The 14368-nt window shown below is 49.5% G+C and overlaps 1 protein-coding gene across 1 annotated transcript in view; it reads right to left on the bottom strand.

The window, feature by feature from the left end:
- Positions 1-14368, bottom strand: part of LOC119977876 (protein-lysine methyltransferase METTL21C-like) — a 58516-nt gene that overhangs the window by 9766 nt on the left and 34382 nt on the right. Inside the window, exon 3 of the mRNA XM_038819137.1 lies at positions 8523-8680. Coding sequence (XP_038675065.1) covers positions 8523-8680 — 158 coding nt within the window. The remainder of the gene's footprint in view (positions 1-8522; positions 8681-14368) is intronic.

Here is a 14368-nt window from a genome sequence, read left to right as displayed (position 1 = left end):
TGAGGCAGTAAGCCTTACTCTAATGTGCAGATTCCCAAGTACCCGAGGCTTTGGAATTCAATCCCATCACCTCGGGGACATTGGGCGAGCGCCGTTTGGGACTTGTCCCCACAAACAGGGACCAGAACGGCACTCATGGGGTTTTCAAGGGGATTGGAGGTCCCCAGCTGCATGCCCTTTGGGCAGGGTGGTGCCCTGGCATTGCTGGTGCCACCTGGCCGTCTGCCTGGCACTGCCATGGTGCAAATCTGACATTTTTTGTGCATGTGTGGTTGTGCTGGGGTTGCCTGGCATAGCTGTTGGGGGGGGGGGCAGGGACCCTCCCATATCATGCTCGGGCTCTGGGAGGGGGGGGGGGGTGGTTGTGTGAGGCCATATGTTCCTCATTCAGGCCCCTTATTCAAAGCAAGTGCCGGCAAACACGCGACTAAACGCACTCACTACGGGACCTTGTTCACTTTTAACATAGAACATACAGTGCAGAAGGAGGCCATTCGGCCCATCGAGTCTGCACCGACCCACTTAAGCCCTCACTTCCACCCTATCCGACCCACTTAAGCCCTCACTTCCACCCTATCCACGTAACCCAGTAATCCCTCCTAACCTTTTTGTTCACTAAGGGCAATTTATCATGGTCAATCTACCTAACCTGCACGTCTTTGGACTGTGGGAGGAAACCGGAGCACCCGGAGGAAACCCACGCAGACACGGGGCGAACGTGCAGACTCCGCATCTGGTCAAGCCAATCTGAGGTTATCAGTGTAGATTAATGGAGTGTCAACCCACAGCAGATTATGTACAGCAACAAGCAGGTTCAATAAAACAGTGTTGGACCATCTCCTGTGTGGGAAGCCTGATTCCAGTCTCACTGCATCCAGTTGCAGTCGATGTTAAACACAGATAACACATCATGGCACCAGGGAACTATTAACTCTAACAAACCTACCTCGAATGACTCTGCAACGACCAGCAAGCAAACATCCCGCGGCATGGAAAAGATCCAGCCTATTCCGCAACTCTGGATCTCCGGCAACCTCGGCACCAACTGGAAGGTCTTCAAACAGAAGTTCCTCCTGTATATTGAGGCCTCCAACCTCGAGGCAGCATCGGATGCCAGGAAGATCACGCTGTTCTTGTTGACTGCGGGGGATCACACCATCCACATCTTTAACTCGCTCACGTTTGCCGATGGCGAAGACAAGACGAAGTTCAAGACATTTCTGCTGAAATTCGACAGCCACTGCGAAGTCGAGGTGAATGAGAGCTTTGAACGGTACATCTTCCAACAGAGGCTTCAGGGTAAGGATGAACCTTTTCAGTCCTTCTTGACCCATCTCCGCATCCTAGCGCAGTCATGTAATTATGAGTCAACGGCTGATTCCATGATCCGGGTTCAGATCGTTTTCGGGGTCCAGTCCGACTCCCTGCGGGAGCAGCTACTCAAAATCAAACAGTTGACCCTCTCCGTCGCCATCGAAACGTGCGTTGTTCATGAGCATGCCAGAAATCGTTACTCCCGCATCAGGGCGGCAGAAACTGCAAAAGTGGCCTCCCACGAGGGAGAAAGGGTGCAGGCCATCGCAAAAATGCAAGGCCTGAGCATCGAGGAGAGTGGCCATTTCCCACACTCTTCCCGGGTCCCTATGCATGCGCGCCACGACCGGGAGGGCGATGAGGCCGAAGACCCTACTGCGCATGTACAAACGTCGGCCAACTGCACTGCGCATGCGCGACGGCGCACAGAACGCACTGACGTCAGCATCGTGACGTGCCCAAATTGTGGCTCCACCCATTTAAAGCGGCAATGTCCAACCAAAGGCAGGCGATGTCTACAATGTGGAAAGCCTGGGCATTATGCGGCCCTCTGCAGGTCTGCTCCACTGAGCAACAGCCAGCGATCCCAGCTACAGCACAGACGTGTCCGCTGCGTACAACAAGCCATGCAGCATTCTGATCCCGAAAGCCCAACAGACCCCGATGTTGACTGCCTCGAGTCTCCGTATCGGGTGGGCACCATCACCACACGCGAGCTGGTCTCCACCGTGCCAGCAAACGGCCTTTCAATCCTCAGTGTGGACCCCGACGACGAGTGATGTGCTGTCATCACGGTCAACCAGTGTCGCATCCGATTCAAATTGGACACCGGCGCGTCTGCGAATCTCATATCACAGTCAGACCTCGACAGCATCCGTGACCAACCTAGCATTCTTCTACCATCTGCCAGCTCCTTGACTACAGTGGCAATGTCATAGCTGCCAGTGGATCGTGCCAAGATACTACTCAAGCCGAATGCCACCCCAGTCATCCATGCACCACGCCAGGTGCCGGCTCCTCTCAAGGATCGTCTGAAAACGCAGCTCCAAGACCAGGGCATCATTTCAAAGGTCACAGAACCAACAGACTGGGTCAGCTCCATGGTCTGCGTCAAGAAACCCTCTGGTGAACTCCGCATTTGCATCGATCCCAAAGGCCTGAATCGCAACATCATGCGAGAGCACTACCCGATTCCGAAGCGGGAATTAACCTGTGAGGTGGCTCATGCCAAATTCTTCACCAAGCTGGACGCCTCAGGTGGTTTCTGGCAGATACAGCTGGATGGGTCCAGTAGGAAGCTGTGTACGTTTAACACTCCGTTCGGCAGGTATTGCTACAACCTCATGCCTTTCGGCATCATTTCAACTTCCAAAGTCTTTCATCGAATAATGGAGCAAATGATGGAGGGCATCGAGGGGGTGCGAGTCTATGTGGACGACGTGATCATCTGGTCCACGACGCCCGAGGATCACATCGCTCGCCTCAGACAGGTTTTCCAGAGGATCCACGAAAATGGCCTCCAGCTTAACAGGGCCAAATGCTCATTTGGTCGGTCCGCTATCAAGTTTCTGGGTGACCACATTACACAGCAGGTGTGCAACCTGATGCTGACAAGATACTGGCAATCAATGCCATGAAGACCCCAGAGGACAAAAAGGCGTCCTCCGTTTCCTCTGGATGGTGAATATTCTCAGAAAATTCATTCCTAACATGGCATCCCACACCACAGCCCTCTGGCACTTCGTAAAAATGTCCACAGTGTTCCAGTGGCTTCCTGCACATCAAGCGGAGTGGCTTGAGCTGAAGGCGAAGCTCACCACAGCCCCAGTACTGGTATTTTTTGACCCAACCAAGGATACCAAGATATCCACAAACGCAAGCCAGGACGGCATTGGGGCGATGCTCCTCCAGAGAGACGACTCCTTATCCTGGGCTCCAGTGGCATACGCATCCAGGTCCATGACTCCAACCGAACAACGGTATGCCCAGATCGAAAAAGAATGCTTGGGTCTCCTGACAGGAATAGTCAAGTTTCATGAGTACGTATACGGCCTGCCAAAGTTCACGGTGGAAACAGACCACAGGCCTTTAGTCCACATAATCCAGAAGGATTATGGGTAAGGAGCTGATCATCGCGGATGCCCTATCCCGATCCGTCACCACGCCATGTGAACACGGCGACTTCATTCACCACATTGAGGCATAGGTACAGCTGTGTGCCAACAACCTCCCAGCCCTGATGAACGAGTTACACAAATACGCGAAGAAACTACCAAAGATCCTCTGCTACAGGGTGTGATGCAACACCTCGCCCATGGCTGGCAAAAGGGGCAGTGCCCCCAGTTCTTCAACGTTAAGGATGAGTTAACGGTTGTTGAAGGGATCCTTCTTAAACTGGACAGAATCATCATTCCCCAAAGCATGCAAACCATGCTGCTCAGACAGATTCACGAGGGTCACCTTGGGGTCGACGCAGAGCTTGGCAGGCAGTTTACTGGCCTGGCATCAGTCAGGACATTGCCAACATGGTCCTCAACTGCACAACATGCCAGAAATTCCAACCATCCCAGCCCAAGGAAACACTGCAACAGCACGAGATTGTGACCTCTCCATGGTCCAAGGTGGGGATAGACCTCTTTCACGCAAATGGGCATGATTACGTGCTCCTGGTCGACTACGTCTCCAGCTACCCAGAAGTGGTGAAACTGTTGGACCTCACATCCAAGTCCGTCAGCAAAGCCTGCAAAGAAACATTTGCCAGGCACGGGATACCACTCACAGTAACTCTCAAGAGTGGTCCAATTTTGCACGAGCCTACCACTTCAGGCATATCACATCCAGACCCCATTACCCGCAATCAAACGGGAAGGCCAAGAAGGGGGGTCCACATTGTCAAGCGGTTGCTAGTGCAAGGCTGCAGACTCAGCCTCCAATTTTAACCTGGCACTATTGGCATACAGGGCAACCCGTCTGTCGACTGATTTGTCTCCGACGCAGTTGCTCATGAACTGCAACCTGAGGACGTCTGTTCCAGCCATCCATGTTCCAGACCTTGACCACCTCACGGTGCTGCAGAAAGTGCAGCGATCCAGGGACCAGCAGAAGATCACGTATGATGCTCATGCCACGGATCTGCCTGCGCTGGCTCCAGACGATGTTGTTCGCGTTCAGCTGCCTGAGGGAGGTTGGTCAGCCCCAGCTGTTGTCGTCAGACAGGCTGCTCCCAGGTCTTTAGTTGTTCAAATGGTCGATGGCTCCATTCTTCGGCGCAACAGGAGGGCGCTGCGCAAAGTTGCCTGCCCACCACCTGACCGCACTTCTCCGCATGTCATCATGCTGCCTCGGACATCTCGCACCACGTGGCCACCGATCTGGCAGCAGTCCCGACTGTCCATGAGGCCACCGATCTGGCAATCCCGCCTGTCCAGGTGCCGGCGTCCCCCCACTCCACCTCTGAGGCGATCAACAAGAATTCGGCGCCCACCACAAAGATTGAATCTACAGACTTGAATCCTGGAAATGTTGTTCAGTTTGCTCTGTATCTGCACGATAGAGACGTTCCCGTGTAAATATGTTCATTTACTCACCACTTGTACATCATCACACATGTATATACAGCCAAATTCCAAAATTTATTTCAAAAAGGGGAGATGTCATAATATCCACTCATGGATATAATGAGATGCAGACAGGCAGTGATTGACACACAGGATAACCAATGAACACACACGACACAGAACAACCAATCACCGGACAGGACACTACCACTATAAAACACTATAATGAGGCATTAAGACTCTGCCTCTTCTCACTGGATACAGCTACAGAGATAGTGAGAGTGCACAAGGTCATGAGCACCTGCTGCATGTGACAGAGAGCTAGTCTGGTCATAGAACATAGAACATTACAGCGCAGTACAGGCCCTTCGGCCCTCGATGTTGCGCCGACGTGTGAAACAACTCTAAAGCCCATCTACACTATTCCCTTATCGTCCATATGTCTATCCAATGACCATTTGAATGCGTTTGGTGTTGGCGAGTCCACTACTGTTGCAGGCAGGGCAGTCCACACCATTACTACTCTCTGAGTAAAGAACCTACCTCTGACATCTGTCCTATATCTATCTCCCCTCAATTTAAAGCTATGTCTCTCGTGCCAGACATCACAATCCGAGGAAAAAGGCTTTCACTGTCCACCCTATCTAATCCTCTGATCATCTTGTATGCCTCAAATAAGTCACCTCTTAACCTTCTTCTCTCTAACGAAAACAGCCTCAAGTCCCTCAGCCTTCCCTCATAAGATCTTCCCTCCATACCAGGTAACATCCTGGTAAATTTCCTCTGTACCCTTTCCAATGCTTCCACATCCTTCCTATAATGCGGCGACCAGAACTGCTCGCAATACTCCAAATGCGGCCGCACCAGAGTTTTGTACAGCTGCAACATGACCTCATGGCTCCGAAACTCAATCCCTCTACCAATAAAAGCTAACACACCGTACGCCTTCTTAACAACCCTCTCAACCTGGGTGGCAACTGTCAGGGATCTATGTACATGGACACCGAGATCTCTCTGCTCATCCACACTACCAAGAATTTTACCATTAGCCCAGTACTCTATTCCTGTTACTCCTTCCAAAATGAATCACCTCACACTTTTCTGCATTAAACTCCATTTGCCACCTCTCAGTCCAGCGCTGCAGCTTATCTATGTCCCTCTGTAACTTGTAACATCCTTCTGCACTGTCCACAACTCCACTGACTTTAGTGTCATCTGCAAATTTACTCACCCATGCTTCTACGCCCTCCTCCAGGTCATTTATAAAAATGACAAACAGCAGTGGCCCCAAAACAGATCCTTGTGGTACACCACTAGTAACTGGACTCCAGTCTGAACATTTCCCATCAACCACCACCCTTTGTCTTCTTCCAGCTAGCCAATTTCTGATCCAAACTGCTAAATCACCCTGAATCCCATGCCTCCGTATTTTCTGCAATAGCCTACCGTGGGGAACCTTATCAAATGCTTTACTGAAATCCATATACACCACATCAAATGCTTTACCCTCATCCGCCTGTTTGGTCACCTTCTCAAAGAACGCAATAAGGTTTGTGAGGCACGGCCCACCCTTCACAAAACCGTGTTGACTATCTCTAATCAAATTATTCCTTTCCAGGTGATTGTACATCCTATCTCTTATAATCCTTTCCAAGACTTTGCGCACAACAGAAGTAAGGCTCACTGGTCTATAGTTATCGGGGTTGTCTCTACTCCCCTTCTTGAACAAGGGGACAACATTTGCTATCCTCAAGCCAGTCTGAGGTTATCAGTTAGGTTAATAGAGTGTCAACCCACAGCAGATTATGTACAACAATCAACAGGTTCAATAAAACAGTGTTGGACCATCTCCTGTGTCGGAAGCCTGTTTCTCGTCTCATCGCATCCATTTTCAGTCGATGTTAAACTAACTCAGATAACACATCAGAGGGGATTGGAGGTCAAAGGGTGTGGGCTCAAGGGTGAAGGGTGTGAGAGGTCAGGGGTAGGGGGAAAATCAGGGGTCGGGGGAGTCCCGATGGTGTCGCTGTGGGTGCTTGCAATAGTTCCCCAGAATTAGAAGCAATCGTACTTCTAGCTTTTTCTGGGCAACTATTCGTGTAACCCTGCCGGAACCATCCACAGTTTGCAATTTAAATTGTGTTTCTGGTTGGTTCCCAACAGATTAAGTCTACACTAATATTTTCCAGAATAATTCAAAGAATAAAAATATTTTTACCATGCAAGATGGTAAGAAAATGGATGGTCCAGACGAAGTTGAAACTTCTGGGCAACTTCTGCAGCATTTAAGGGTAAATAATCCAGTGTGCTCCAATTCACGACTAATGATTGGATTTTATTGGCCATTTTAGAATGTAATTTGAAAAGTCTGGACTGAAACATGATGCTCTAATTCCTTCTAACAGAATGACCCTCAGCTGTGTGGTAATGTAATAAGACCATAAGACGTAGGAACAAAAGTAGGTATTCGGCCCATCGTATCAGCTTCACTATTCAATAGAATCATGACTGATCGGAAATGATAACCCTCAACTCCACTTTCCCGCTTTAACCCCATAGCCCTTGATGCCATGACTGATTAAATACCTGATGTACTAAGAATCATTTTAATTTTAACACCCTGTTGAATGTATTTATACTTCCTTTCTTGTGGTAGGCACCATGAGAACGCGACAAGCTGTTTCCAGCCTTCTGCCTGGGCTGCTCAAACCAACTGCCCTGAGGTGATTAAAGTGACTCTACAAAGTTTTCACAACTACCCCTGTGTGTGATGCTGTGTGTCACCCCTCCTCCCCCTCAGCCCTCTTCCCCTCTGTGGCATGGACAGCACCATGGAATTAGAGTCTGCTATGCCAGAACGCTGCATTCATCATTGCACTTGTCACAAATTGACAGATGACTGCAAATTTATCCCAACTCCTGTGAAGCACGGGAACTTTGTTTATTCACGTCTATGTTTGCCCCTCCCATTCACATCGGCTGAGTTTGGCGACGGGAGCGACAAATATCACAAGAAGACAAAAGTTGCGTTTCACAAAGACATCAAGCTAGAAAGCAATTGTCCCCCTCCTCCCATCAGAGATGGGTCAAGTTTCCCAATGTTCAACATCGGGAACCTCATTATAATAAATTTAGACATAATTATCAGGCCCATAAACAGGAATCATCTCCCCCATATCAAAAATTCCTTCCATAGCGGCATGATGACAAACTGGCATGAAGCTAGACTGGTCTCAGAGGGCATGCAGCTGGCGTGTAACACTCCCGGGCAGCTCAACGTGAGTGCAGCGCTCAGTGGGAGGATGGCCATGGCTGGGTTGTACCAGGCGGGGAGGGCACCTGTGTGAACTGGTTTGCTCGTTATGCACTTGGTTGGCCTTTACAAATTGCACCCGGATCTTCAAGTGTCTGATTTGCTGTTGGAGCAGGCAAATCAGAGGCCACGATGTGTTGTGGAACCCGTGACTTCCAGTTTTTTTTTCTACATCCTGAACTATGTGGCAGGGAAATGCGCCATTGCCATCAGCAGCTCCAATGCCATTTTACCTGCCTGACATCAACCTTTGCTGCTATCGGAGAAAATCCCAGCCTATGTCTCCCATTTTCTTCCTCCCCTCCGAGTATAAATTTAATGTGTGAAGTAAGGCATACCCCTGGCCAGGTCACAGCTCCAAAATGGTCAATAGATTCGTGGATGGTGATCTCATAACCTGCAAACAGGTAACATTCCTTTGGAAAGTAGCCGAAAACTGAGGGGGACCAAATACGATGAACGGTACCAGACGGCTTTTTAGCATCCATTCGAATTTCTAATGGAAAGAAAACGTAAATCTATAATTAACAAAGAAAATACAATTTGAATTGAAATGATAATATGCTATCAACAATTCATCCATTCATATATAAGGTGATGACATGTGTGCAGCACGGTAGCATTGTGTTTCGCACATTTGCTTCACAGCTCCAGGGTCCCAGGTTCGATTCCGGCTTGGGTCACTGTCTGTGTGAAGTCTGCATGTTCTCTGTGTGTGTGTGTGTGGGTTTCCTCTGGGTTCTCCGGTTTCCTCCCACAGTCCAAATATGTGCAGGTTAGGTAGATTGGCCATTCTAAATTGCCCTTCGTGTCCAAAAAGGTTAGGTGGGATTACAGGGATAAGGGGATAGGGTGGAGGTGTGGGGTTTTAAGTAGGATGCTCTTTCCAAGGGCCGGTGAGGACTCGATGGGCTGAATGGCCTCCTTCTGCACTGTAAATTCGATGAAATCTATGAAATGACATATTGCTCTTTATATAAGATGCATAATGTTATATATACATAATTGAAAATAAACCCTGATTAAGATCAGCCTTCCATTTTCTCGCTTAGAATCTCCTCAGGGGTGTGGTGTTTTTTGTGTTGATAAATTCAGGAAAATTAGCATAGTATTCACAAAGACCACAAAATAGCTTTAACTTGAACAAAGCTATAAATTTATTAACGCTTCTTACTTGGATTTGACACTTACTCCTATATAATGCACAGTTGAAAATTAACATAATCTTCACTCATCTACTACTAATCGCTATACTATTATAAACTATGATCTGCTCTCACTCACATTATCTTTCCTTCAGTATGTACTCTAGCTATCTCCTTCATTTCTCTCCCCACAAAGCTTAGCATCAATGTCTTATATACCTGTAATTCTAGCTCCCTCTGGTGGCTGATCTAGACATTTCATTAACCCTTGCAGTTCTTACATTTATGATATTGCCACAGAGGTGAGTAACTAAAATGTTCACTTGCCTCCAAATTAAGCCTCTGCCGAATCTTTAATAATTTTGCTTCTCCTTATCTCTGTAATCTCCACCAGCCTGACAACTTTCCTCATGCCGGAATTCTTTGTCTCTCCTAGCAGGCATCTTGTCCACCACTTTCTTTCATTCCATAGTTTGTGGTGTTGCCTTGAGCCACTTCCATGCTCTGGAATTCCCTCCTCCACATCTCTACATCCCTCTCCTCATCTATATCCCTCTTGGGTTTGCATCTGTGAATCTTCTAAGTTTGTATTTTTATGGTAAAGGTGCAATATCAAGGAAAGTTGGTGTTGTTCAGGATATATTTTATTTAAGGTATGGTGTGGGAGAACTGCTAGAAAACACATTTCAAATGTGTGACCACTCACTTGTTATAAAGGGCAGGATTCTCCTGCCACTTTGTCCTCTCATTTGAGCGCAACATGGTCGGGGAATGCCGGGCGAGGATTGCAGCGAGCCTCCTGATAGGCTCAGTGCCTCCCGGGAATCACCGATGTAAGGAGTGGGACCCCGCCCCAAATGAGCAGGACTGAATGACGCTTGCAGAAGTAGGTTGTAAAGCTACTTACGACCTACTTGGCCGGGATCCACCGGTCTCCCTCGATTCTCCACCACCCCAGGGCAGCTGTAGGCGGGCGCTGATCAGTGTTGGTCCACACAAACGCGAACCAGGCGGATCGGCACCCGGGGGGTCCAACAGGTCACCGGAGTCCCCAGGGTGGTCAGGGTAAGTGCAGGCTGGCTCCCCAGGGTGCCAAGCCAGCGGAGCACTGCCTGGCGCCAGGGTGGCAGTGCCAAGGGCCAGGAAGAGAGGGGGGGCTATGCCTATGAAATGAGGATGGAGGGGTGGTTGGGTGGGTGATGGGTAGGTGTCCTAGAAGAGAGCGGGTACTCTAAGAGGGCTCGGGGGTCTGAAGATAGGGGACCTCCAGGGACCCCATAGTAGGGTGTCCTCACTTGGTGGGTGTGGGATAGTATGGAGCGTTACATTACCCATGGGTGAGGGGTGTGGGGGATCCACAAACTCACTTGGAGATCGGGGGACTCGTTCAAAATGGCGGCCCGATCTTGTATGCAGCTCCCCAGTGCTAAACAAAATTCTAACGGCACGATTCTCCCAAAACAAAGTTAATTTGTGGCGGATTTTTCAGGGAGTTTCCCGCCAGCTCGACCGGCGATATTCCCGCCGCTATTCAATGTCACTTCGTCACTCTTTTAGGCCATGGGGAGTTTCTCACTGGTTTAACCCACACTTGGGGCTGGATTCTCCAATTCTGCGGCTATGTCTACAGGATCCGTCTGGCCTTACAACCAAAATGTCGGCAGCGCCCACACATCAATCCGCCACCTGGTGGGGGGAAAGCATCCGCGGCGGGTAAAGCCCCAGGCTTTACTTGCGGATACGGCCGCAGAATGGCCAGGTCCATGTCCTCGCATGCGCACATCGGCGGCCTGCAGCGGTCACGGCGTACAACATGTCACTGGCCGCGTGTGGACCTGGCCAGCCAAGCACTTCCCCCCTGTAATCCCCCTTGCCACCCCTGGACCACCGCCCACCAGTCCTCCCAGCCCCGCCAAGCGCACCCTGCCAGTGGAATGGCACCCCCAAAAACCCCGAACTGTGGTGGCGCTGAACTCAGTCCGCAGCCACCACGCGAGGTCCCCTAACATTGTGAGGACACGCGCCTCACGCGGTCGGGGACTCGGCCCATCACGGGCGGAGCATCGGGGGAGGGCCTCGGGTGACGTCCTGAGGCCGTCCCGATGGCGTGCAGCGTACTCCTAGAGTACACCGTTTTTGAGGGGGCGATGCATCGGAAAAACGCTGCCGCCCGCGATTCCAACGTGAAAACGCATTCTCCGCCGATCGCCGAACGCAATTTCGGAGTCAGCGATCAGAGAATCCAGCCCACACGAGAATTCTCCCTCAGTGTACCCGAACAGGCAACGGTGTATGGCGACGAGGAGTTTTCACAGTAACTTCATTGCAGTGTTAATGGAAGCCTACTTGTGACATCAATATAGATTATTAACCACCATCCAGTGTGAAACGTGATCTGTGAAAGGCTGATCGTCCTTCCAATGTGCTCCCTCAGAGGGACATAAGCTGCAGAGCTGTATGAGTGAGCAGCTAACTTATAAAAAGTCAAAAAAGAAAACGCTGGAAAATCTCAGGTCTGACAGAATCTATAAAGGACAGAAAAGGGCTGATGTTTTGAGTCCAGATGACCCTTTGTCAAAGCTAAAAGGCATAGAAAGTGGGAGATATTTGTACTGTGGGGTGAGGGAATGAAAGATGAGTCATAGCCACAGAAGCCAAGGGAAGAGAGTGTTAATGGGAATCCCCAGAGAGAATAAAAGGTGTGAAAGCCCAAACAGCAGAGAAACTAAAATCAGAGGCTACAGGGTGACAGTGGGGGGAGGGGTGACATGGGTGCGAGAGAGGCAAAATGAGAAAAGGTGGGGAGGGAAAGGGGGAAGCAAAACGGACACAAGGTAAGAAAAGGTGGATAAGATAGGAGGAAAGAGTGGGGGGGGGGGGGGGAAATACACATAAAAGAAAGAATTAAAAGGTAAAAGACACTTAAAACGGAATGGAATGAAAACTAAGGGGTCGAGTTGGGGTAAAGCTGATCATCTGAAGTTGTTGAATTCGATGTTCAGGCCAGAAGGCTGTAGTGTGCCTAACCGGAAGATGAGATGTTGTTCCTCCAGTTTGCGTTGAGCTTCACTGGAACATTGCAGCAGGCCAAGGACAGACATGTGGGCATGGGAGCAGGATCTTGTGTTAAAATGGCAAGCGACGGGAAGGTTAGGGTCCAGAATGCACAGAGACCCAAGGTGCTCAGCAAAGCGATCACCCAGTCAGCATTTGGTCTCTCTGATAGAGAGGAAACCACATTGGGAGCAGCGAATGCAATAGACCAGATTGAAAGCGGTGCAGGTGAAACGCTGCTTAACCTGGAATGAGTGTTTTGGGCTTGAGATGTTAAGCATGGAAGAGGTAAAGGGGCAGGTGTTACACCTTCTGCGATTGCATGGGAAGGTGTCATGGGTGATGGGAGAGATACTCTGTATGGTCGAGGAGTGGACTAGATTATCCCGAAGGGAACGGTCTCTGCGGAATGCTGACAGAGGGAGTGAAGGGAAGATGTGTTCAGTGGTGGCATCACGCTGGAGTTGGTGAAAATGGCGGAGGATTATGCTTTGCATACGGAGGCTGGTGGGATGAAATGTAAGAACGAGGGGGACTCTATTCTTGTTCTGGGAGGGGAGGGGGCGAGGGTAGTGGCACGGAAGATGGACCGCACAGAGGGCCCTGTCAACAACTGTAGGTGGGAAATAATGGCTGAGGAAGAAGGAACCCATTTTCAAAGCACCACTTTGGAAAGTGGCATCATTGAAACAATGCGACAGAGGCAAAGGAGCCGAGAGAGAGGGATGGGGTCTTTTTTTTAAAAATAATCTTTATTGTCACAAGTAGGCTTACATTAACACTGCAATGAAGTTACTGTGAAAATCTCCTAGTCGCCACATTCCGGCACCTGTTCGGGTACACTGAGGGAGAATTCAGAATGTCCAATTCACCTGACAGCACGTCTTTCGGGACTTGTGGGAGGAAACCGGAGCACCCGGCAGAAACCCACGCAGACACGGGGAGAATATGCAGACTCCGCACAGACATTGATCCAAGCCAGGAATTGATCCTGGGACCCTGGCCCTGTGAAACCATAGAGCTAACCGCTATGCTACCTGTGGTGATCTACCACTGTATATATATGTGTGTGCTTGCATTAGGGGATGTACGACAGTACCTGTATTACAGGTTTTACGGTAAGCCCCTGCCGGCTAGCTCCGCCCACAGGGAGCAGTATAAATATTCATAAGTTTCCCTGAGATGCCATTCTACAGCTGCAGCCGAAGGAATAGCATCTCACTGTAATAAAGCCTCTCTTGTACCGATTCGAGTCTTTGTGTGCAATTGTTAGTGCCACACTACCGTGCTTCCCCCTTACAGGGTTTTAAGGTGCGAAGAGCTGTAGTCCAGATAGCTGTGGGAGTCAGTCGGCTTGTAGTGGATATTAGTAGATAATGTATTGCCGGAAATGGAGCCAGAAAGGTCAAGAAGGGGAAAGGAAGTGACTGAGATGGACCAGGTGAACATGATGGAGGGGTGGAAACTGGAAGCGAAGTTGGTGAATTTTTCCAGGTCCGGGCGAGAGCATTTTCCAGCATTTTCTCTTTTGGTTTCAGGTTCCAGCATCCGCAGTAATTTGCTTTTATAAAAAGTCAATGTAAGCGGTAAGACTGTGCCACGAATGTCTGAGCAGCACTGAACTCAGTCCAAAGAGGCCTGATATTCATCCTGGATCAAGGTTGCAGCTTAAACATAAAGGTTGTCTGGCTAATTGGCCCAACTGCCAATCTAAAGGCAGACGGGCAAAGTAAAATCCCAGTCAACTACTCTTCAATTCATTTCAATTGGTTTCTTGATTGTTGGTGGGTGCGCTTTTGACTTGTGTCCACGGAGCAAAATATCACGCGGGGGCACAATGACTTTGACACATGTACCTGATGTCTTCTCACATGATTTTATGCACTTCATGGCGGGCATGTGTCTGCACAAGCAATGTAAAATTCTGGCCGAGACTTTGCTGTCAGTTTATGCAGAGTAACACGGGTGAATGCTGACAGTTTCAC

Source organism: Scyliorhinus canicula, chromosome 14 (genome assembly GCF_902713615.1).
Source record: "Scyliorhinus canicula chromosome 14, sScyCan1.1, whole genome shotgun sequence".
In the NCBI taxonomy this organism is placed as follows: domain Eukaryota; kingdom Metazoa; phylum Chordata; class Chondrichthyes; order Carcharhiniformes; family Scyliorhinidae; genus Scyliorhinus; species Scyliorhinus canicula.
The sequence above is the reverse complement of the archived record's forward strand: the minus strand, read 5'-3'. Positions and strand labels throughout refer to the sequence as shown.